This window comes from Squalius cephalus, assembly GCF_949319135.1.
Source record: "Squalius cephalus genome assembly, chromosome: 16".
In the NCBI taxonomy this organism is placed as follows: Eukaryota; Metazoa; Chordata; class Actinopteri; order Cypriniformes; family Leuciscidae; genus Squalius; species Squalius cephalus.
Window position 1 is genome coordinate 33,203,715 of NC_137137.1, and position 27,500 is coordinate 33,231,214.

The 27,500-nt window shown below is 35.9% G+C and overlaps 1 protein-coding gene across 1 annotated transcript in view; it reads left to right on the forward strand.

The window, feature by feature from the left end:
- The window catches only part of tcf7l1b (transcription factor 7 like 1b), an 80,376-nt gene that overhangs the window by 24,386 nt on the left and 28,490 nt on the right, over positions 1-27,500 (forward strand). The window contains 1 exon segment of the mRNA XM_079896262.1: positions 20,675-20,758. Within this exon segment, the coding sequence (XP_079752388.1) occupies positions 20,675-20,758 (84 nt within the window).

The following is a 27,500-nucleotide window of genomic DNA, read 5'->3' on the forward strand; positions in this document are numbered from 1 at the left end:
AATATCAATTATTTCTAGTAAGTAGATTAGTTATAATTTACATTTTATATACTTTAATATTATTATTATTATTATTATTATTATTATTATTAATAAAGAGAACACGTGTGAACACCAGCCAGTGTGAACTTTGTACTGGGATCAGAGCATGGGGAAAAACTAGACTTTATTTGAACTTTATTTGTCCACCCTCGTCATCGAGACCGTCGGTTTCAATTTGATCTTGCGCCTTTTCTTCTTTTAACCTTTATCTAAGCAACAGTAAAACAAGATATTAAATGTTTGTCATGTTAAATGACAGTATTTGTCCAAAATTGACCAAATCATGCAGGATTATGCTATAAATGCATGATTTTCTTGTGTTTGTACTGTTTCTTCTCAGTTCCTCTGCTGTGAGCGCGTCGTGTTTCAGGCCCTGCTCCTCTCAGTCAGACTCTCTGGAAGGGTTTGGTGTAAATGCCTGCGAGCTCGTAGTTTGCACGTAATTGTCTCTGTAATAGGGTGTTGAGGAAATGTAGGTATATCAACTTCTAGACATCTTAATTCCTCCTCCATTGTTCACACCTCATTTTAATAGTGTGACTCAGTCTTGCTTTTCTATACAAAAGGAAATTCCACCTTTACATGACTTCACCCTGCTCGCTGAATTACATGGAAAGTCCTCAAATATTCTCATTTCCAATACGTTATGAACACGTGAGCAGTGATTTTGAGAGAGTTGAGGGAGCTTTTACGAGACATTAGGACGCCTGTGCGTTGACGTAAATGTATTTATTAGCCGTTTACAGTTTATTGCATGGGTATGTCTTTTGTGATTCAACGTCTCGTTTATTTTGATTCCGATGATGAAAAAATAAAGCCAAAATAGCATTTGTGTTCATAACATTCTCACTACCTTGCGACACAATGAATTTCCATTTACTTTAGGCTTCTAATCCCATTCAAAGTCTTCAGTCGGGAATGAAAACAATGGACTTTGTTAGCTTGTTAGTTTAACGTGTCTAGCTAATTTCTCAAAAGTGTCACGCACACAGTCGGCTCCATTAGCAACTGGCAAATTCTCCAAAAAGCCGAATCCGGGTGTGTTTGTCTTCCCCTCCATTACCTTGTCTCAGGGTGAGTTTTTGACCCCTGACCCCCTCGGACCCTCGACCTGATCCACCTCATGGCTACGCGGACCCTCTGTGGGCTTCATCAAAACCTCACGCAGTCAGTGGGACTGGATGCTGTTTGCTTTTCTCATTGTGTTGCTAGCTTTCCTGTTTGTTCAGCTCTAAAACAACACGGATGATGGAGCGTGTTTTGAGGAAGGCCCACTGGTGTTGACAGCCAAAGATTTTGCCCTGGGCGTTATGAATAAAGATTATCTTACCCATGAATGAAGAGATCAGCGGGTAACAAAAGGAGTAGCTCATCCAAAAACTGAAAATTCTGTCATCATTTACTCTCTTTCTTTCTTCAGTGGAAGAAAAACTAGTTTTGAGGGACGCTAATGCTACTCTTGTGTGGATAGGGACCAAGAAGTGTCAACGTCCAAAAAGGAAAAGGAAAAAATATTAGAGTGTCTAAACAACTCAAAGTTGTATTCGTCTTATGAAGCTATATTATAGCTTTTTGTGAGGAACAGATTAAAACTTAATCTAAAATGTGAAATGATAGTCAGAAAAATCTTACTTTTTAAAATCAAACAGTTTATTGAAACTGTTGAAGATCAAATTATAAAAAAGTTTGGATGTTTTTTGTCGAGTGTCATATTCGATGCATCAGGCTTTTATGGCTCATAAAGTATGAAATGTTGAGAATATGGAACTCAAGGAGGGAAAAAAACACCTACATTTTATCCAAACTGAGCAAAAATATGGAATTTGGTGCAAATATTTATATGGCCAAAAAGTAAAATGAAATTCTGATGCTTTTGATTCTCATTCTAAATTAGGGTTGCAAAGGGGCGGAAAATTTCTGGAAAGTTTCCGGTAAATTTCCATGGGAAGTTAAGTTGGGGAATTTTGGAAATATTCCCCAAAAAATATGTAATAAAATGTCTCCAAACATCGGATAGTGCACGTGGCATTTTTCTGTAAAATAAGACAAGAGCTTGTAAGAATACTAATGCAATGACATGAACAGATATATAAATAGTAAGGCTAGCTAAACAACTGGAATGATCTTCAAAACATATTGCACGAGGCAGAGAAAAACAGCCACATGAGGTAGCTAGCATCTGCCTTATGTGGTAAATAAAGTTATGCTAGCTTATTTAGCATCTAACAGCTTGCCATTTAATAAATAAATAATATCATATATCAATATGTTTAGTCCACAGGCTCAAATGTGTGCCTTCAATAGTCTTGTGCTTTGGGCTTCTGTACATGTGATGGAGGCATGCACAGTGCCAGTAGGGGGTGTGGTCTCAATAGCCATGCAGTAAGCAGTGGCTATGTGCATGTGATTGAGGAATGGCATGGTATATTCCCAGTTTATTCCCGTTTATTCCCAAAAATTCCTGTTAATTCCCTTAACCCTCTGGGGTCTGGGGTGTTTTTGGGGTCCTTGAGATGTTCTGACATGCCCTGACATTTGTGCTTTTTTCAGTTGCTTATAAACATATTAATGGCAAAAAAAAATTACACACTATTTAGCACAAACAGGGCTGCCATAATATGTGAGCAACAAGAATGTACATGTCTGCATTTTTGAGAGAATAATGTTTATGCGTGGTTATTGAAAAAACTAAAAACTAAAGTTTCTGAAATAAGGCCACAAAACACATACTAAATATGTGGCAATAAGACTTTTGACTAATGGATTTCATCGCCTAGTGTTTTTTCTTCAAAATGATATGAAAATCATCCTGCCTAATCATCCACAAAAAAACGATACATTGATTTTAGTTTTGTGAAACACTTTTAGTTTGGAAAGCCAATATGCGGATGGGGCGTAAACGCTCCAACAGCATCATGCATATGTAGTAGTTCACACCTGGTGAGACTACGTCCCTGCATACTTAATGAGCCATTCATTCAGGTGACGTGTCACCTATAGCTAACTTAAATATACAAGCTTCATAAAAATGATCATTCTAGGAGAAAATTTCAGATGGCATTTAGAGGCTTTTGCATCTGAACTCTTCATATATACACACACACATATATATATGCATGCACATACATACTTTATAATCTTTTCAAAACTAGTCAACGTCTTTCAAAACTAAAGTATACATTTTATCATACGTATTTCAAAGTAAAGGATTCATTAGTTAGTTGATGACTTTATTTTTGACAAAACACATACAGTATATATTCCTCATCTCAGTATAGCAATAGAGTTTGCTAAAAGCTGTTCATTCAATACAGCAGTATTTGAAAATCGATCATATTTTGTAAAATTACATTTATATTTGCATTTATGTCAAAACCTAGACACTTTTAAACATCAAAAGGACATTTATTAATATGTATTCGTGTCAAAATGACAAATAAACAGATTTTCCTATTCAATTTTGCATGGAAACGCTTCCAAGACGCTTGCGTGTCACGTGAAAAATAGGCGTCGGTTCTATTTCTAGAATGCACGCGTTTTCCACGCGGCTCGTGCCGCACCTGAGACGCGCGTCTCACACAGGCAGTGTGCAAACTCTAAACTGTTAACATGGATGGGAGCCGAAATAAAAACGGACACGCCACGCAGCTGAGACGCTTACGCCACGCATCCAGTGTTTCACCGGCCTTATCCAGCGGATGTGGGCGTTTCACAGGTTTGTTTGGATCGCCTCACATTTGCGTTTGAATAGCGCGGTCTCCGTAGGCGGAGTCACATTAAAACTTAATTAGCTGAGATGAGAACGACTGACATCTCTCTCTTTACATACATATTATATAAACTGTGAATATTTGTTTTTTATAAAAATTACTTCATTTGAAAGAAGATAATTCAAGCTTCATGCCTGTGTGACTGTATGCCTGTTTGACTGAGTATTCGCTGAGTTACAGTTCATTTTCGGACGCGTTTCAGAATTGAATTCACTGACGGAGAGTAGGCAGAACTCGCATCATGTTTATTTTTCTTTATTTGGCGAAAAGCACAACACTTTGTTTTTATTATGAGCATACACAAAAAAAATACACACTAAACAGGATCGATTGATGTATAACACAAGCATATAAGATAAAAATTAATATTTTTTTTTAATTTTTTTTTTTGCACTCATACGAAAAAAAACGAGCCTATCGCGCCGGCGCGATAGCCGACCTCAGGGGGTTAAATTCCCATTAATTCCCATGGAAAGTTTCCATCTTTGAAAATTCCCAGAATTTTGTAACCCTATTCTAAATCAATATCTTTTATAACAGTATAGCTAGTAGGGGTGTAATGATGCATCGCTATTATTGAGATATCGCGATGTAAAAATTGCGCCGATATGTATCGTTAAACATTTGTCTTTAATGTGTGAAATTTATATTAGTTGGTCTAGTTTATTAGTTATTTGTTATTTAGGCTGCTGATTTTTGTTAATGGTTATTCAGCTGCAACAGAATGTTTTGCAAAAAAACACAGAATAAGTATGTTTGATATCTAAATGTTTGACTTAATTTTTTTTTATCATATTGGAATCGAAACTGGGAATCAATAAGAATCAGAATCAATAAGCAGAATCAGAAATGGGATTGGAATTGCTAAAATTCAAATGATACCCGACTCCAAGTATAACACACTACTTGTCTAAAATGCATAACATTTCAGCTGTCACTCGATATCTGCCAGTAATATGTCTCAGTAAGATGATATTTAAATGCATAGTTTTATGATCAAAGCAATGCAGTGATGATTGAGAGATGAACAAATAAACATGCCTCAAACACCTGATGGATCATATTTGATACTTACATTTTTTGTGATTTAAAAAAAATAAAAAAATAAAAAATGTCTGCATAATCAAATACAAGTTTCTTCAGTCCACTAAGTGTTCATCGTTTCACAGAAGAAAGACGTGAACCACGAGCTGAAGGTGCATGTTTTTACAATTATAATAAAAGGTCTTTTGCTTGCTAAAAAAAAGTGTAGCTAACATTATGCAGCTATAGCTGAAAGCTAAAAACCGATCTTTAAGATGACAGAAGGCATGTTGTGGATTGTGTGCAACAGGTTTTGCAGCAAAGTTTTGATCATGTTGATAATTTAGGGGCATTAGAAATGTAGAACATGTCTAAATTATTTACTGAAAACATTGCTTGACAGTCATGGTCCCCATTCACTTTCATTATATGGGAAAAGAGCAGCTTGGACATTTAGCTAAACGTCTCTTTCTGAGTTCAATGGGAGACAGACAGACATATGGGTTTAAAAAGAGTAAATTATACTATTGTCCTATTTGTGCACATAGTTTGCCTCTCTGTCATGACTTTATGTGCGTGCCTGCAAGTACACATGTTTTTGCGGCGCTTGAGTCAGTCAGGGAGCTTCCCTGCTGTGTGTGTGTGTGTGTGTGTGTGCGTGTGTGTGTGTGTGTTTTATGGTGAAGAAGGATGTAGAGCCTGTATTAGTTTGTAAAGCTCAGTCTGAACACACAGGAGGTCTGGACCTGTTTCTATATGCTTCTTCTGCTGAGCCCAACATACATCCAGCCCTCTATAGACAGCTGTGTGTGTGTGTGTGTGTGTGTGTGTGTGTGTGTGTGTCAGAGGGGCTTAAGAACGAACACAATCCGTGCTCTGTTTTCATAAATTGTGGTATGTTTGAGCAGAAACAAATGTGTTTAATTTAGTCCTGTCTGTTCCTTCCACCATCTCTGTCTCTCTCTCTCTCTCTCTCTCTCTCTCTCTCTCTCTCTCTCTCTCTCTCTCTCTCTCTCTCTCTCTCTCTCTCTCTCTCTCTCTCTAAAATGATGTGTCGTAGCAGTGAAAAGGCCAGTTTAAATGGTAGCAGTGTGTGTTCAGCCTCTCGTAACACAAGCCCTTATTGAGGAGCTCCACGATCAGATTTACACTCAAACAAATATTTATTTAATTTTTTTCAGCCTTTTTCAGAAACGTAAGTTTTTCAAACTTAAGTCTGCGTAAGCTTAATAAACGTTAAGTTACAACGCCTCGTCCGGCCACATCTGGACAGAGTTTGTCAGACGGTAAATTAGGCTACAGATTTTATAGCAGAATTGTTCTCTAGTCTAGTGTACAGATATACGTAGCCAACGCACGCCAAGTGTGTTTCCCTGTTTTATGTTCTTAACGTTCAGTTTTGCATTTCTGTGATGGATCCGTTTACCTGGATCTGTTGTTATTTTACATAAATAGCTTTAAATGTTTAACTAACAAAGTTCACTGAGCTAACTTCTCAGAACCATTACAACAAACACATTGTATTTTCCTTTGGCCAACTTTCATTTATGAAACTTAAAATATAACCTAAAAATTAAAAATTAGCCAAAAATAAACAATGCATGTGTGCCATGAAGTAAACATTTAATTTTAATATTTAATTTTTAATTTTATAAAAAGAAATGACGTAATGTAGGATCGTGTTCATCTGCATATAATTTAACGTCTTAAATTAGGGTTGTACGATATTGGATTTTTGCCGATATTTCGTTTTGGCCGATAGCCGATACCGATATACATATCTTTATGGTGTAAACGACTCCAAACATGCAAAAGCTCTCTTCCAGCACAAACACGCAAGTTATTGCACACACATAATCAGCACATTATCTGATCCTCAAGGCATATCGGCATAACGTTTCATATCGAGACGATGCCGAGTATTACATTAAGCCTTTATTGGCCGATTCCGACGTTGTCCTGATAATATCGTGCATCCATAGCTTAAATATATCAGCCTAATTTACTGATTAAATCCGATATGATTATTGCCCGATGCCGATATACTGTTCATATGTACTGAGAATGCTATTCAAACATGCGTTGTGTTATGAATTACATTCTGACACGTATTGAAAAGTAAATTAAGCAGAAAGTGTTTGTATTCACATACATGTTTCAGCCTTTAGAAGTAGACTCTGCCTCATAGCTAGTGTACACACACACACACACACACACACACCTCAGCTGACTCAATCGGTCACCCGTTCCTCAAGCTAGAGCCTCCCCAAGAGCTATCGGTATAGTTTAATGGTCTTTATCCATCAGCCTTAAGGGTTAAAAATGTGGCCCTTCTCGTGAGCTTAGCATTCGTAGAAGAATCTGTAACAAGATATGCCAGCAGGTACTGAAACATCTCCGCACACACTGGTAATTGACTTAAACAATATGGCCGCCTGCCGTCAGCGCTGACAGAGCGCCAGCTCTCGCCAGATGCCCCGATTATTTTCTTGTGCTTCTGATTATGCGTAAGGTTTCGATTGACCTTGCGTTGTGTTCTTGAATACAATAGCTCAATTATTCCACAGCGCTCGACTCCATCAGCTCTGTCTGTCATTCTGCGAGTGTGGCGTGAATAAAAGACCTTCTATGGCAAATTCATATTCAAACTATGCTGTTATCCTTTTTAAAAAATTTTAATCTTTACAGTCTCTTCTGATTCACTGCTAGAGGATCGAATCAAAGCTACTTTTCCTCCTTGACACTACCATGCGATAAGGACACTTTAATATGAATAATCAAGGGCGCTGAAGCAACATATTTAATATGATAACATGAGCATTAATATCAGAATTGGTTATCCAAGTTTGCAACCATTATGATTATGTTAGATATATAACTCATGCAAATCACCAGCAGAACTTGCCAGTTTAGTGAATATTCACAATGCATTCATGATGATTTGGCAGGCAGTTTAATGATGTGATATTTTGTGAATGTTGCAATGATTTTAACGCACTTTAATTTGACTGTTATTTTGCTCAAGTAAGAGATGCATCTGGTTTAAACTTTAGTACACTTACATTTTATTTGTCCAAGTTGAGAAGAAAAACAGATTATTGGAGTTACAAGAAAAAAACATTTCAGTATTTCTGCTTCAATATTTACATTTCAGGTTTACAGTGTAACTTACTTACCATTTATTTGTGAAATTTACTAACAAATTCTGAGTGGAAATGGTTTCAAAGCCGTTTCAAGTCGTGCCATTTTTCACGTTTACTAAAAGATTAATCGTTTTGTTGAGGATTTAATGCTGTGCAACAATTAATCGCATCTAAAATACAAGTTTGTGTTTACATACTATATGTGTGTGTACTGTGTCTGTCTAATTATTTTGTAAATACACACACGTGCATATAAATATTTTATATATAAATAACATATTTTTCTTAAAATATTCATTCATATATATATAATATAAATTATATATAAATATATATACGACATGCAAATATTTCTCAAATATATACGTGTGTGTGTGTGTGTGTGTGTGTATATGTGTGTATATATATATATATATATATATATATATATATATATATATATATATATATATATATATATATATATATATATATATATATATAACTAATTATACACCGTACACACACATAGTATGTAAACACAAACTTTTATTTTGGATGCGATTAATCGTTGAACATCACTAGATACTGTAACTTCTTATTTCCATGCTAAAGTGTACAGATGAATTGATTGAAGCATGTTCTCAATGATCGTTGTGTTGCTTCATAGCTATAATAAACACGAGTGGTCTTCAATAGAGTGGGAAATGTGCTCTCCATGCTGTCCCGGCCCCTTTTGATGGACTGCTGGTTACCGTAAAAGCCGAATCCATCCATCAGTCCCGGTCAGACCTTGGGATCTCTCAATTGTTCGGGTTAACCCTTTGCCCTGTCTCTATGCTTCCCTTGCACTCATAGAAACTCACACGCATCTCCGTCCATCCTTCCTTACTAATAGTTATTTTGTGCACAAGAGCGTGTTAAGAGGCCCGTTATAGGGCCATGTTGCCATGGAAATGTGGCAGGTTGACCTTTGACATGGTTTTTAGTGTTTTCAGGCAGTGAATGGAAGTGCAAGGAGGGCGCGCAGGTCACAATAGAAGCCCGATGCGAGCGGCAGAGCTCTTGTCAAAGCCACTTAACTTCACCCGGTCCAAAAGGCTCAGGGATACTTCAGACTTCAGCCATTACCCTAGTGCTAGATACATACTTCAGATACGCCTGTGGATGGTGACCTCAAGCCAAACACTTGGAGTCTATAATTGTAAGTTGACTAGCTTTAGCGTTCTGCGTGGATTTGATTCATTCATGCATAAAAGGACAGGAAGGAAATGGTAAAAAGTGTGGCGTATGGCGTTCATTATGGGTGTGTGATATTGACAAAAAACGATATCTCAATTTTTTATTGATAACGATAATTAGACTATTTTGCCGAGTGTGTTTTTGTGCTGGTATTTTTGATATTTAATGCAGCTCAGAGGCGACATGAATGCATTTAAACCTGCAGTTACAAATGCATGAATAATGTTTTGATGTTTTAAACATAAAACGTTGAATATTGATATTTGAAATGATTTTAAAAATAAAAAGCTGCTTTAAAAATTAAGTTAAGGTCGTTCAAAAAGTTGCTTCGTTCAGAAACAAAATACCGCTGTGTGTTGCTCAGAGACACAAAACAGTGCTGTATAATTTAAAATATGGACAACATTTTTTGATATATTCCTTTCATATGGTTTAAATAAACTGTGTTAATATTGCTATTGTTATTACTTTGAGAGGTACATTCTACAGTTCAATAGTAATTATAGAAATATTAGAATATAAAAATATTATTAAATATTATAAAATAAAAGTTTGGTTTAAATTGAAGATATTGTCACAATACAACATCTTCAATTTAAACCAAACTTTTATTTCTGTGTGTATGAAATGAAATGGTGAAATGCTTGTGAAGTGACTCTCAGAATAGCTCTGGAGCTGAAGTTCATGCGTTCATGTGCGACTGCAGACGCTGAAAACTCTGTGTGTGTGTAGTTGACCAAACCGAGACACGCAGAACATGTAGACTTCAGATATCAGTAACAGCCTTATTTATTATTCAGACACTAGTCCATATTAGGGCTGGGTATTGACACAAATTTCACAATTCGATTTCGATTCACAAGCTTGCGATTCGATTAATTTCAATTCGATTCTATTTGATATCGAATTGATTATTTTGGCTATATATCAGGTCCAGTACATGGCAAATTTTGCTCAACTAATGCTGTAAACTATACGTGGGAGTCAGTTGGTGCTACATTACTATTATATTGAATGTTAAAATGAACTTATTTGTATACAAATGTCCCTACTTTTGATTTATTCGTCTATTATTTAGCCAAATTCTGTGACATCCCGTGATATACAGTAAAAGTCATATGGTTCTACAGACCCAGAAAGTGCCATATGAAAACCGTTCTGACAGTCAGTCGGACCGAGTAGAAAAGTGTCCTTAGACAGTGTTATGGTGTGGAAAGTGCACATAAATAGCCTGATTGAAATGTTTCGTCTAGCCACGCTGGTAAACAACTCACACGGCCAAAACAAGCACACCTGCATGCTGAGCGGACTCACTAATGTGGCAGAGTTTACCTGCGGGATCCAGGGAAAACGCTCTGGGATGTGGATCTATCGGCATCCCGACCGGTGAAGTTATCATTAACCCTGTACCTGGCGTGCCAGCAAGTGCTCGTTTAACACTCGTCTCTGAATGTTTACCCAAATCGCTATCATTGCTCAAGATTAATCTCTGAAGTTTGGTCGCATTCCTCAAAATCTGACAAGCATTGTGTGCCGCTTCAGTGCCGCCTAGTTTCACTGATAGTTAATCTCTCCTTCCAATTAGCATGATTGTATCTTGTTTGCTTAAGAATGATTATATAATCGTTTAATTACCCACAACACACTTAAACAAAGGAGCCCGGTTTGAAACTGTGTGGTCAGGTTGGACTAACAGTAGGTGTAAATGACTCGCATTAAGCTGATGGCATGTCCTGACAATAGACCTTCGTGTGGGGCAGGAGTGTGTGTGTGTGTGTGTGTGTCAGATTGAGAGATGTGATTAACACTTTAACACACCGGCCACAGGGAGGCCCATTGGGTTCATCAGGGGTCCTGAATAAGTACGGGCCACACGCTGGGTTCAACTGTGCTGATGAGTAGGATCACTTTCTGTGCAGAATACAATGATGCTTATTTTTAAGGTCTAATAATAGAATTATACCATTAAACGGTGGTTGCTTGGCATTATTACGTGGTTCTCTAGAATATTTGATTTTGATAAACATCTATTTCCACTAGGTTTGGGGTCTCTACTGCTCACTAGGGTGGTATTTATTTAATAAAAAAATAGAGTAAATATTATTTTAATCTAACGAAACTTTTCTATGTGAATATATAGTAAAATGTAATTTACTCCTGTGATCAAAGCTGAATTTTCAGCATCATTACTCCAGTCTTCAGTGTCACATGATCCTTCAGAAATCATTCTGATATGATGATTTGATGCTCAAGAAACATTTCTGATTATTATCAGTGTTGAAAACAGTTTGTCTTTGATAAATATAAAGTTCTAAAGAACAGCATATTTTAAATAGAAACCTTTTGTAACATTATAAAAGTCTTAACTGCCACTTTAGATCAATTGAATGAATCCTTGATGAATGACATTTTTTTAATTCCTTTGAAAATAAAAAATCCTCCTGACCGCCTGCCGAATTTTTGAATGATAGTGAATCTGCTTATGGTTTGACATCACTAAAATGTTATGCAAATGCTGTTTACAAAACACTGTAAAACCAGCTAAATGTTTTCTCTCATATTTGAAATCTTTATTTTTCTCTTATGTGCCTTTTTAAAAGTCATTTTTATGGAAAGCACTTTGCATTGCCATTGTGTATTAAAGTGTGCTATTTAAATAAACTTACCAGCCACTATTGTCTCATATTATAAAAATTAAAAGAAGCTAAAATTATTGGTAACACTTTACAATAAGGTTCATTAGTTAACATTGGTTAACATGAAATAAGAATGAACATTACTTCTACAGCATTTATTAATCTTAGTTAATATTAATTTCAACATACTAATACATTATCAAAATCAAAGGTTGCATTTGTTAACATTAGTTAATGCACAGTGAACTGACATGAACAAATAATGAACAGCTGTATTTTTATTAACTAACATTAACAAAGATTAATAAATACTGTAACAAATGTATTGCTCATGGTTAGTTCATGCTAGTTAATACATTATGTTAACTAATGAACCTTATTGTGAAGTGTTCCCAACTTACTAAAGGGTGATGATAAAACAGACTCTTTAGCCTAAAAACTTTTTTGTTGGTCATTGAGTTTAGATGTACAAACAAAACATTATATAACCAGCTAAATGGTTTCTCTCTTATTTTAAGTAAATTTTAGTCATATTTATGTAAAACACTTTGCATTGCCATCGTGTATAAAAGTGTGCTAGTTAAATAATCGTACCTAGCCACTATTGTCATATATTATAAAAATGAAAAATGTGTGCATTAAGAAGCTAAAATTACTAGAGGGTGATGATAAAAGACTTTTTAGCCTAAAAACTTTCCGAAGCGAGTGGATTTGGAGATTTTTGTTGATCATTGAGTTTAGATGTACAAACAAAACACTGTACAAACAGCTAAATGGTTTCTCTCCTATATGTAAAGCACTTTGCATTGCCATTGTGTATGAAATTGTGCGGTTTAGCCACTATTGTCATGTATTATAAACATTTAAAAACGTTTTCTATTATATTTGAAATCTTTATTTTTCTCTTATGTACCTTTTTAAAGTCATTTTTATGTAAAGCACTTACATTTACATGTAGTCATTTAGCAGACGCTTTTGTCCAAAGCGACTTTACAATTTAGGACTAAATTAAGCTAGTCATCGTGAAGAGGCAAAAACAATGCAAGAAGTTCAGGCATTGTTCAGACTAGCATAAAACTTTGCATTGCCATTGTGTATAAAAGTGTGCTATTTAAATAATCGTACCTAGCCCCTATTGTCATATATTATAAAAATGATAAAAATGTGTGCATTAAGAAGCTAAAATTACTAAAGGGTGATGATAAAACAGACTCCATGCATTTAGACTGAAGTTTTTAGCCTAAAAACTTTCGGCACAGATCTCTCTGGAGCGAGTGAAAGCGTGTCATCCCCTCATTACCTCGACAGCGGCGCTGTGAGTTTGTCAGGCCGGGTCTATTTGGGTGCCGTTGGCAGACGATCCGCTTTCCCTCAGTAACAAACGTCCCTCACATCTGCCTCCCAGCATCCCTGGCAGCGCTGCCTCGTCTCCCGAGCTGACAAAGAAAGTCCATGAGAGAGCCCAACAATTGGACCCTGGCGCTGGCACCTCGCGGGCCCTGGAGCACATGCCGTATTCTCTCTGTTCCCCGAACCAAAGGGCCCGTGTTGGCTTTTCTCTGGGACGTTCTCCACCACCTTTTGTGGCATCTGTGTTCTCATTAGGAGAGCGCTCGACTGATGTTCGGCTGAGCGCTGGAGGCCGAGAGCTTCGAGAGGAGAGAGAAGTGGATCAGATAGCTGGAGGAGGATGGTTTATTACGAGAGGCCTAGTTTTGAAGCTGAGAGACTCGATGTGGGATGAGGAACCGGGGAGACGCTACAGCTTTAGGCACAATGTAGAGTCTCTTTAACCCTTGTGCATCAATTAAGAAAAGTTACACATGGGTACAAAGTGGATAAATATGTCCGTGTCAAAAAACATGTGAAAGAGCACAGACTTAAGTTTGGTCTCATTTTAAAGAAGACCCGTGGCAGATTATTGCTGAAGTAAAAAATTTTTTAAGTAAATCCAAAAAATAAAAAAGTTAAATAGGTTTAAGTTTATGAAAATTATTTATGAACATTATTTTATATAAGATATATATATTTTATGAAACAAGTTGAACTCTAAAACGGCTAGAAAATCAAAGCCTTAAATCTAAATAAATTGTTCCAAATTTGAGTTTGACAATCTGTGTAGAAACTGAACGCAATGTCAGCGAAAGGTTTTTACATTTGTAGTAATGATGATGATAATAAATAATAACAGTTGTAAATACATTTGATTTTATATAGTAGATTTTAAAACACAGGCTCTCTTTACAGAGCCATAATACAATATAATAATATAATAATCTATAATATGGTTTATTATAATATAAAAAAGTATTATTATCACTATACATTTTTTCGCCTTGTGATAGTTTATGTAACGTATATTCAGTAAATAATTACATTTGTGTGATGATGATAAATAATAACCGTAGTAAATAGATTTGTTTTTATATAGTAGAGTAGATAAACACATGCTGGCTTTACAGAGCCATAATATAATGTTATAATGTGTTGTAATATTATATTATATTATATTACAATACAACATTTGTAATATAGTTTATTATACTATAAAAATAATTATCACTATAATTTTTTTTTTTACACCTTGTGATATAGTTTATGTAGCATATTTTCAGTAAATCGTTACATTTGTGATGATGATGGTGACAGTGATAATAATAATAATAATAATAATAATAATGATAGTAAATACTTTTGATTTTATATACAGATTGTTAAATTCAAGCTTGCTTTACAGAGCCACAATGTAATATAAAAATGAATAATATTCACTACAAACAATTCTTTCACCTTGTAATATAGTTAGTTTAGCACATATATTTAGTTAATAAATAATTAATAACTATAATAAATATATTTGATTTTATATTGTAGATGTTTAACTCAAGTAAAAGCAATACAGAGCCAAAAAATATAATATACGGTGTAATATGATATAAAAAATTATAATCACTATAAACAATTCCTAGACCTTGTAATATAGTTTGTGTAACAGATATTTAGTAAATTACATTTGTGATGATAATAATAAGTACAGTAGTAAATACATTTGATTTAATGTACTATATTGTAAAATTCAAGCTTGCTTTACAGAGCAAAGATATAATATAATGTATAAAAAAATTCTTAATATAATCATAATTAGCAGTTTTTCTACCGTGTAACATAGTTTGTGCAACTGTGTATAAATGCATCCGATTTTAAAGCCAAAACTCCATTTTATAATGTTTTAGTTGTGTAATAGAAACAGTGCCTGTTGTATGTGGACAGATTTTTCCTCAAGGCATTTGATAACGTGTTACGATCATGTTTAAATTGTCTCAACGCAGTGTTTGTTTGCGACGCTCCTCCTTCGCTCTCGATTTCATGCCAGGTCTGTCTTGTTTTAAGGGCACCTGCATCACATTAGCACAGCGCCTGAAGTGGACTGTAAAAGGTAATTGGCAAATTGAGTTTATGTGTGTGTTTCCAGTCCCATGTCATAGTAAACACTCACTACAGGATTGCAGCGCAGAAACGCTCCACTTTCTCAGTCCGCCCAGAGCAGTTTTCCGCTTGTAAGCAGCCTTGTGTTTCGGAGCGGAGTTCTGCTGACCAGCACCAGAGGTTTTCCCTTCTCTCTCGCTGCGAGCCAACTCGAGGACAGGTTTAGTGGGCCAGGGTCTGACCACAGCGGCACCAGTGTTTAGATAGAGCTGAAGTGCTAAACGTACCGGATGCCAGCGTGAAACAGAGACAGGAATTGTGTTTTTCGGGCTGAGCTGTTGAAAAATGTCTGAAAAGCCCCCAAAAAAAGGGAGAAAATAAATCATTTTAGTTGAAGATGGGAGTGAAGTTTGGTGAAGGTTTTGCTCATCTTGTCTGGACACATTCCTAGTAGGGCTGGGACGATACACCCATCTCCCGATTCGATACTATCACGATACTTGTGTGCCGATACGATATATATTGCGATTATTATTTCCATTTTTTGTACTATTTTTTTAAGAATTGTGATTCTACAAGTATTGTGATTCGACATTGCAATTTTCTTTTTAACACTAGACCATGGGGAAAAGCTAAATCATACACTTATACAGACTGTACATGATGTATAAGATGAGTCATATTTACAAAAGCAAATCATCACATCTCTCTGAGTTTTATTCAGAAGCATCATACAGCACTACGTACTCTTTAAGAAATTATTCAATAACAAATACATTTTTAACAGTCACTTGTCGCCACCTACTGGCGGAACAATGTAATCGATAAATGCGTTATTTAAGTGCCAATTTTCTATCAAAAGCTGATTTTGATCGCTACTGTGGACATCAGTGTTTATATTTGAACTTTAAACTTTTATCTCAGTACTTCTATTGTAATTTTAACTATTGCATCACAGAAATAATGACGCTATGAGGTTGAAAAGACTGTTTGTGAAGCCGTTTCATGACGACCCTCTCCGGGTCAGCACCAACACAGCTTTAAATGTTGCGATATTATTTTATTAAAGGTTTAATAGACAGACGAATCGGAAGATCACATGCATGTTTGAATCGAGATCACAGTCTTTTAAAGATTACTCGTGCAGCTCTTCTGTATTATATACATATATATGAGTAGTGCGAGGGCTTTTCAGTGCTTTCAGTCTCACGTCTCTTCCTTCATAGGGATATTTCGTCACTAAACACTCATAGATAACGACACATTTCATACTCTGTTGGAACGAAAGTGGCTAACTTCTGTCAACCTTGTCTATAAGCAAGGACAAAAATAAAGCAATTGAATTTGAATTAATATCGATTCTAGAATTTAAAAAAATGATTTTCAAATAAAAAAATTATAAATCGTGATAGCTAGGTGAATCGATTTTTTTTTTCTCCCAGCCCTAATTCCCAGTGCTCTAGGAATCACCAAAGTCAACGGCAACCATCCCACTCCCAGAAGAACATGTTCTATATAGAACCTTCCGGGAGTTCCATCATGGAATCATTTAATGAATTTCGTTTGAATTGTTTTTTAATTTTAATTAAATTGTATGAATAAAGCAGCTTGTAAATGTAAATGCTTGTCAACATTATCACTAGAATAAATGGAAATAATCCGTTTAACGTGAAAGTATTAGGATATGCAATCATTGAAGACATTTCTCGAACCTTTTTGGCATAAAGCGTTCTTTAAAATTGAGTCAAGAACCCTAGAGTTCTACATTGAACACCGCTGAACCTTTTTTCTAGTAGTTCAGAAATACTGAAACTATCAATTCTTTTCAGTTCAATTTACATTTATTTGTATGGCGCTTTTCACAATACATATATAGATTCAGTTTAGCGTGATCTGTTATCAGAGGTGTTAAAGTAATGTCCATATGTCCGAAATATACAGTTCTGAGATAATACAGATCATGCAGATAGCTAATATCATGTATTCATTCAGCCAGGAACAATGAGCTCATTTAAGCAATTATTATAAGTTGTGAACATAATGATTACAAATTTGGCTCATGCACACATGGCCTGATATTACCAAAATTCAATAGAAAATGACCATATTAACATCGTTAATACATGTCCCTGTTCTATTGTGTGGGATTCAACCTGTTAAAATAAAGTAGTTGTTGAAAAAAGTAAATTTTTTCTTTTTACTGTCGTAATCTTTAATCCAAATATATATTGTTCTCCATCTCTGAAACGTGTTTTTTTTTTTTTTTTTTTTCTTTACCCATAATATCACAGCCAAAAAAATATTTATTTATTCATTTGTTTGTAAATCTTATGTTTTAAAAATGACCAAATTTTACATGTTAAACATTGATTGATTGGTCAATTGAATGAAAATGTCACTATGGAAATCATTCATACAAGTTTTTTCTCTTTCTTTTTTCTTCACAAAACATGTTTTTAGCTTTAAGAACGTAGCATTTTATGTCGAATCAATGCAAAATGTTGTTTAAAGCACTGGTAATGATCAGAGACAGATCTCGGGAGCTTTACTGGACCGAGGCATCTTTACTGGAAGCCGCTGTAATGTTCACAATACTTTTTATGACTTAATGTGTAGATCTGTGTGTGTTTATATCTTGGCCTGGACTCCTGTAGTGGGATAATACTTGGCCAACTAAAGAGAGTAATAATGGTGGCCTTCTGTTTCTCTTTAGCCCAGGATTCAGTGTAGGGATGTGTGTGTGTGGCAGGGGATAGTAGGGGAGAAGACTGATGTCGACCCCAAGAGTTTCCTCTGTTGTGGATGGGAACGAGGGGCCCGATCGCCCCCCCGACTCACCCAGCTGTCAGGAAACAATACCCTTGGCCTGCTCAGACAAAACCCATTCCTGAAAATGTTTTTTTCCCCTTTCTCTGTCGCTCCCGCTCCCTCCCCTCTTCCTTTTGTGTCTATAATGTCTTTTCCATTTTTAACCATTGCCGTGTAAACTTCCTTCCTATGATCGCTCCGATTGAAAGCAAGGTCGAAGATGTAAAAGTGGACCGGACCCCACATTAACTCATTAGCGGCGCGGATGAGGATTTTCCGGCTGGATTTGAGCCAGTTTATTGAATCCAATGATCATATTTCCATCATATTAACACATGCTGCGCGTGTTTATCAGAGCCGGAGGACTGGAGAGTTCGTCTTGACCAAGTCAGATGCTGATTGCGCAAACAATGTGGATAATTAGCCAATAAGCATTAAGAAGAAACACAATTGGTTTGATTTTTTTTTATTGAGAGAGGCCATCATCCAATCAGTGTGCAGCATTTTTTTTTTTTTTTGAGTGTGTGTGTTTTGCATATAACCACACATAATGCAATACATGTAATTTTCTGTTTTTAACAGCTTTTACTTGCAATAGGACATTTTGTCATGAAATTGCTAAAAAATGTGCATAAAATTGTCATAAATTTTTTTTTTTATTAGGGTTGAAAGATATATCACACCATTTTGGATATTTACCAAATCTAAATATGCATATTTCATATTTTCAATTATAAAGTGAATCCTAAATAAATTTGTTGCATTTAAAACTATACATTTTTAAAATGTATTATTTATTTATTTATTAATATTAGCCATTTATCAGTTATGATATTTATCAGAAAATAATTTTCACCTTATTGTTAATAATAAAGCCATATTTATTAATTTAATAATTTATTAATTTAGATTTATTAATTTAATAATTTATTAAAGTAGAAAAAAAAACTTCTATAGTGAACACTGTAAAAAGAGTTAGTTTTACACGAGAATACTATTTTAGTCTTTCTAATTCAAAGTTGTATGTGTCACATACCTACATACATATGCCATTTCCATGTAATTATTTGTGAAATTTACTAGAACGTTGTTTCAAAGTAAATGCCACACATTTTTCTCCCAGTGTACCTTTAGCAGCAGGAACGCGTGTTAAGAAAGCAAACAGGATCTGCTTTTATTTCCTGCTGACTTTAAACACTAGTATGAGAATATTAGCTTCAACTAAATGTGTTTTAATAAATGATAAATTCTTGAGCAGCCTAAAGAAGTCTGTGCACATGAAAATCTGCAGTATCCGGCAGTTAAAACTGATATATAAACCAGATGTCTGAGCCGAGCTCCACGGAGACTTCAGCTATGACCATAAGACCAAATGGAGCAAAACAAGAAGATCTGAACACAACCTCTGCATTCATTACAAACCGCATTGTGCATTAGTGATTATCAGTGCACCTGTTTGGCCCACGGTGGAATACACACACACACACACACACGAAGAGATCGGGATGGTGTTTGCGCTCGTCCTGATAGTGGAAGTGATACAGGCAGAGGTCAAAAGTGCAGGGATATTCACTTGAGCATTATATATGTGGCTGTGTTTTTACCACGGTCCAGCTTTCCCACCTCTCTCCATGGGATTTCCTCTCAGCTGTCCCCTACACACACACACACACACACACACACACACACACACACTCTCTCTCGATAGACTCCCACAGCTGGGCTCTGGGAGGAACACATTCTCCGACAAACACAGATTTCACACTCTCACTGTCTCTGCGTTTAACACACACGCGCACACACACGTACGTACAAGATACAGACACAGGTGTCTGCCAGAAGAATTGCTCTCCGCTGACTGTTCGACTTATTTATGACCCTCTGAGAGGCAGATCTCATGCTGGAAGATTCTGTTAAGTCTCTTTTCACATTGACATTTGTTTCACTCATTCAATCACAGTTAGTCATCAGAAAAAAACCTGTCTAGACACACACACACACATACACACACACACACACACACACACACACACACACACACACACACACACACACACACACACACACACACACACACACACAGACTGCTCTGTTTTATAAGGTGCTTTTGTCAACAGGTCTGACAAAACGTGTTGGTTAACTTTGCCACCCACTGAGGTGAAGTTTGTGCACCTGTTTGTACCTGAACTTTTCCATTGAGCTTTAAAGTAGGGAAGTCAAAATGGACAATTCTTTTTATAAATGATTTTTCTGTGCACATTAATATTGTTTTAAATTGATGTTTCTGGTAATCTTGAATCAGAATAAGTTCCTCTTGCAGCTTCTCTTCTCTGATGACGAGGGCGGGGCAATAACCTGTCAATCACATGAGATCAGCCAATAGCAAACCACAACCATCCAATCAGTTCCACACAGACAAAATCAAGCCCCGCCCACATTTGTTCTTGTTCCACATTTGGGCTTGTTCTTGTTTCACTCGGATAAACGGCACAATAGGAAAGAAAAGTCTAGAGCAACTTCCATTTCATGCCGACTTTAAAAGGAAGATGTGAATTAAAACACAGCATTGCTGTCTAATCTGACTTCTTGTTTTTGTTTTTTACAGTATTTGCATATGAAATGGCCTCTTCTGGATGTTCCAGGCACAGCAGCACTCAAAGACTCACGATCACCTACTCCAGGACACTTAGTGAGTATCACACACACGCATACACACACACACACACACACACACACACACACACACACACACTCACACACGCACACACAGCGGCCAAAGAAAGTATTCAGACACTTCAGCATGTTGTTGCATCAGATGGAAAAATCTAAAACTAACAGGCATTTATTGTACAGACAGAATTTCACAAAAACTTTGGTTGGTTTTGAATAATGCAACAAATATGATATACTGTTGGAAAATAAGACCCTCAATTCAGCAGTTTCTGGTTGTCAAACTTAGTGATAGTTCACCCTAAGATGAAAACTGTCATTATTTAATTCACCTTCATGTCGTTCCAAACCCAAGTCTTTCATTCATCTATCTTTGAAACACAAATGAAGATGTTTTTATTAGGGCTGTGGAAAAAAATATCGATTTCTCGATTTTAATTGATTCTCATTTTTACGATCCGATATCGATTCTTAAATCCCGAGAATCGATTAGGCTAGTCATCCTGTTCTCAGTTGATGAATGAATAGAACATTGTAGCGCGCATCCCATCCAATAAATCACAATAATCTTAGTGCTTTGTTACTATTGATATGAAACAAAGTCTCAGATTTCAAATTACGTCCATTTTCTTACGAAATTCAAAAGCATAAATAGCGTTTTGTCGCTGTGGCGTGAGATCGCTCTGACTCAGCTCAGCTCAAGAGAAGCACATGATCTTCTCTTCCGCATTAATAACACCAGTTACAGCGCGAAATAAACATGAATGAGCATCTGAAAGTGTGTTAAAGATAGAGGACAACTTATCGAAATCCATATCATGTCACATGGAATCGCTCAGTGTTTCAGCCGTGGAAAGTCGTTAGTAAACAATGTCACGTAACGTCACATTTACCTCAGAAAAAGCACATCCAGTGACCATAAACTCGTTAGTCAGCGAGAAAAATTAACTCTAGAGAGGAGCATTTAGCTAAATATATGCACCGTATTACATATTCATTATAATTTTTAATGTTCTTCAATATTTAATGCATGTTTGAATAAATCTGGCAAGTTTTTATGACAGCCACCATGTAAATGTTTATATTTCATATAACTTTATTATTATAAAAATAAATAAGTGCAATTTAGGTGTTTGTATACAAATCAGTTCATTTTTACCTTCAATATTATAGTGGGCTAATGAAGCCTATCGGCTACAACTGACTCTCATAGTTTACAGCATTAGTTAAGAGATTTATCCAAATAATATCCTGATATCCAAAATCAATATTGAATCGAATCGAAATGGAATCGAATTGTGAAATTTGTGCCAATACCCAGCCCAAGTTTTTAATATTCTCTCATCATTTTGTACATCTAATGAAAGTCCACGCAGCCCAAATTTGAAAGCTTCATAAAGTTCATAAAGACACGTGTGAAGTAATCCAAATCAACTGAGCGTTTTCTTCTGATGAGACGCGATCACTTTGTATGATGAACAGATGTAATTTAGGCTGTTTTCATATGTAAACATTGATTAGTGTACGTAGAGTACAAGCACAAAAATTGTGCATTGATCAATGTTTATATTAATAAATTAAAGCCTAAATGAAATGGGTTCAAATAAAGATTTCAGAATGAACACTCAATACATATGGATTACTTCATCTACTTTTTCAAGCTTTAAAGTTTTGGTTGCATGGACTTTCAATGAAGAGGCAAAAATAATTAAGGACTATAAAAAATATCTTCTGAAGATGAATAAAAGTCTTGTGTTGTAATGACATGAAGGCGAGTCATTTCACCTAAACAATCCCTTTAAAGTCAGCATGAAATCAACTCAGATCCTGTTGGCGAATGATTCATCCGTGCGAGTTTTAATCTTTAATCAAACTTAATCTTCCTGTGATGAGCCACACTTCTCTTAGTTGACGAATACGAGGCCGCACTGCAATTAAGCCAATCGCATTCAGATGTTCTTTCTGTACCGAATCTCTGAGATTGTGTTTTTAATCTGTGTTGTCAGGCGATCTTCATTGACACGTATAAAGGCCACCCGAGCTTGTATTGATTGGTGTTGTTGATGCGGGTGGCCATGCGAAGCGATTGAGAGTGCTGTTATTTGGCACGAAGAGGACATATTAAAAAGCCCATTGCTTCCAACCTACAATGTATTTGAAATCTAAAACTGATCTCTTAAAGTCAAGTTTTAAATCAAGTCTTAAAATCAAGTTTTGGTTGCCTGCAGGTTCATTACTGGTAATGAAAGCTATATTTCCAGAATGTGTGGCACATCTATGCCACTCCTTGGTGTGTAATGATGGCTGTTGGATAAGAACGAGCTTCCCTGTTGGCCAGATCTGTGTGAATCTGGTTGGAGGTCAAAAGGGATTGCATGATGGTGTGTGTGGTGTGATTCACCTCTGCAAAACTGATGAGAGGCGATAAATTTAACCAGAGCGTTACATTCTTGCTGTGGTGGAGCGTGTGTGTGTGTGTGTGTGTGTGTGTGTGTGTGTGTGTGTGTGTGTGTGTGTGTGTGTGTGTGTGTGTGTGTGTGTGTGTGTGTGTGTGTGTGTGTGTGTGTGTGTACATTACCAGTCAATGTTGAAAACAGTTATTTACATTTTTATTTCAGGATTCTTTGATGAATAGAAAGTTCAAAAGAACAGCATTTATCTGAAACTGAAAGCTTTTGTAACATTAAACACTACCGTTCAAAAGTTTTGTGTCCTGTAAGAATTTGTATTATTTATTATTTTTTTGGGGTAAAGAAATAATAGAAATCAATACTTTTATTCATCAAGGATGAATTAAACTGTTCAAAGTGACAGTAAAGACATTTATAATGTTACAAAAGATTTTAATTGAAATAAATGCTGTTCTTTTGACCTTTTTTTATACATCAAAGAATCCTGAATTATTATTTTTTTACATTCGTACAAAAATATGTAACTGTTTTCAACATTGATTATAATAATGAATGTTTTTTGAGCATCAAATCATCATATTAGAGTGATTTCTGAAGGATCATGTGACGCTGAAGACTGGAGTAATGATGCTGGAAATGCAGCTTTGATCACAGGAGTAAATTACATTTTAAAACATATTAAAATAGAAAAGTTATTTTAAATTGTCATAATATTTAACACTTTTTTTTTTTTTATCAAATAAATGCAGCCTTGGTGAGCAGAAGAGACTTCTTTTAAAAACATTAAAAATCTTACCGATCCCAAACTTTTGAATGCTGGTGTATATCAGGATAAAACATTGCAAACACACAACACGAGGAACCTCAGATTGACCCGAACTAAACCGGTTTAAGTGGAGAGTGGGCGGAAGAGTGACTTTGCACAATCATTCGTTTTTCAAGTATGACTTGTGTGTCCAAATACTTTGTGGCCACCATACATCAAAAATATGTAAATCAAAGTCTCATGGCATTTGAAACAATTTGATTATCCCTCAATCTGATAATAAATCTGTTCAAATTACATGACGAAATAATGAAACTGATTAAAGCGTTATTTCCAGGCTTTAAGGAACAGTTCGGCTACTTAGCATCTATTAGTGCTTTTTAATGAGGGATTTGTTGCTTTCACTCTGAAATCTCCATCTGACAGGGAGACATCATAAATTATGACAAAATAAATACAGAAGGATGACGGATTAATGTCATCATTGACTCTTTGGCAGCCAGAGGGCATTTAGTGTGTGTGTGTGTGTGTGTGTGTGTGTGTGTGTGTGTGTGTGTGTGTGTGTGTGTGTGTGTGTGTGTGTGTGTGTGTGTGTGTGTGTGTGTGTGACTCGCTTTGTCCCAGTAACCCCTGAACTCTCTCTAACCTCTGAAGCACCATGGGATTGTTCTTAAAAACACAGCATGCCTTGTCTCACCACCCAGTCGGGCCATTAGGCCTTTATTGTATTTACTTAATATAACGTTATAAAATGCATGCACTCGCATTAGGGAATCAGCAGAAAATGCAACGTAATGGCAATCAAATTAGCTGTGGTTGAACAGCCAGTCTTGAGGGTTTGATGAGAACGCAGTCTTCCTTCCTTCCTTGGCTTATCCGTGGCGTTGGCTGGAGGGACGTTTGAGGACAACATCTGATCTTGACCGTCGGACTGCGGGGAATGAGGGGGTTTTGCGTCGGGGTGAGAAGAGTGTGACTGAAGGGTGAGCTCAGGTGTGTTTTTATTTATAGAGGAGAATGGCGCCACGAATACGACCCGCTCCGGTGAGTGAAAACTATCACCAAACAACAAGTGTTAAAACTGCCTACCTAAAAATATCACGTGTTACACTGAAGACGGAGTGTTTAGATCTGATGTGTGTCCATCTTATAGATCATAGGTTGACTTGTTTCGCTTATTCAGCAAAGAAACATAAAAAAAAAGATAGGCTATATATATATAAAAAAAAAAAAAATATATATATATATATATATATATATATATATATATAATATATATAATATTTATTATTATTATTATTTATTTATTTTAATTTTTTTTAATAATTTTGGCCATTAAAAACTCACATCAGAATATATTGTCACAATCTATGGATGCACAAAAAATAAAGGCTAGTGTTATTTTTATTTATTTTTTATTGTATTTTTTTGTAGTTGCAACTTTATTTTGTCGCAATTGTAAGAATTTCTTGTAATTGTGACTAACTCGCATTTTCTTGTAATAACTTTATATTTCACAGTTGTGACTGTTTCTCATAATTGCACTTTATATGTCACATATGCAAATTACAAGTGCAATGAAAGGAAATTAAGAGAAAGAAATGAGAAATTTTGCAAAAGTTGTGATTACAGGAAACGGTCACAATTGTAAGTACGTTTTGTAATTGTAACTAACTCGCATTTTCTTGTAAAAGCAACTCTAGATCTAAAAGTTGCGACTATTTCTCATAATTGTTACTTTATACATCACATATGCAAATTCCAAGTGCAATTTAAGGCAATTAAGTTGCAGATATGAGAGAAATTAAGCAAAGTTGCGATTACAGGAAACTGAGACAATTGTACGAATTTCTTGTAATTGTGAATCGCATTTTCTTGTAAAAGCAAATTTTGTGGGTATTTTTTGTAATTGTGACTCCATATCTTATAATGTGACTTATTACCAGTTTAATTCTTTCGATATGAGAAAGAAACGAGCGTTGATGTGTTTTGTGGTGCTCAGACACAGGTTAGCTAGGTTTGAGTCTAGCTTGCGACATTTCCTGATCCAGAAAATGTGTGTTCGGCCTATAAATCCTGAAAATTGTTCAAAACAAAAGAGTTGGATTAAACAAACAGGACAATCCGATGTTAGTATTCATCCTTATATTTCTTTTCCAATCCCATATTCTCCCTCAAGCACACTCACATGCTAAGCATTGTCAGATTGAGCCCATAAGGTCAGTATGCTAATATGTTATTCTGTTCACTCCAGAACGTTCAATAATTCAGGAGACGGGTTTGCTTGGTATTCTGCGGCGCCACCTTTAGTGTGTGTGTGTGTGTGTGTGTGTGTGTGTGTGTGTGTGTGTGTGTGTGTGTGTGTGTGTGTGTGTGTGTGTGAACACAACAGGGCCCTCACTGTTTAGTGTGTGTCAGCATGTGATAAGCTAGGGCAGTTGATTAAGTTAGCATAGTGACGAGGCCTCAGATGGGAAAGCTTTGTGGCTTGAGGATTGGGATCCATATTGTACGCAAGCAATCACCGATTGTGTGGGAGTTTTTCAGGACGACACAGTAGAGAATTGTGAGAACAGTCGTACATTTCCATGATCCTCTGTCTTGCTCACTCATTTTCTCTCTGGAGTCCCATCCATAAAAAAAGACGCGACATGTAAAAATATATGCAATTTTTTACATCAAGTCAAGTCTGTAAAGCAGCTCATTATTCATCTTCGCATTTTCTTGTAATATCTTTATATTTCACAGTTGTGACTTTCTCATAATTGCTACTTTATACATCACATATGCAAATTACAAGTGCAATTAGAGGAAATTAAGTGGCAGATATGAGAAATTATGTGAAAGTTGTCATTCAGGAAACTCACAATTGTACGAACGTTTTGTAATTTGTGATTTACTCGCATTTTCTTGTAATAGCAATTTTAGGTTACACTTTATTAAAGGTGTCATTGTTACAGTGTAATTATATATTTAAGTACTGAGTAATGTTAAGTCACTACATGTACTTACTAGGGATGGGACGATACACTTAAACTCACGATACGATGCACCTCGATATGCCAGGGTCACGATACGATACGTCACGATACGATATCAAAAAAGAATTTTTTTTTACTGTATAACAACAACTTATTATGGTGACGTTGAAGGTGGTGGTTCATGTTTGATGTGTTGGATGTGGTGTACGGAATGACAGCATGGCATAGCTTACACACAGTCTTAAGGCCATTGCACACTGAGTCCGAAATTCGCATTTGAAATTTTCGCACTTTAAAAAAAAATTCTACCTCACGTTATGTCAATCACGCTTGCACACTGACCTACGAAACTTTCGTCCGTAAAAAAAATAATTCGGATTGGGTTCGGTTTTCTGCGTTTTTCGCATCCACAGACAGTGTTTTGAGAGGTTTTTTGAAAATTCAGAGCCACCGTACAAGCGAACGACAAAATCCAGAATGACGTCTGACAAGTTGATACACTTCGTCTCGCAGTACTGTATGAAAAACAAAATGCGGATTACAAAGACACTGAATAAAATATAACCTGTATACAGCTGTTCTGTCTGCCCAGCGCTTCTGCTG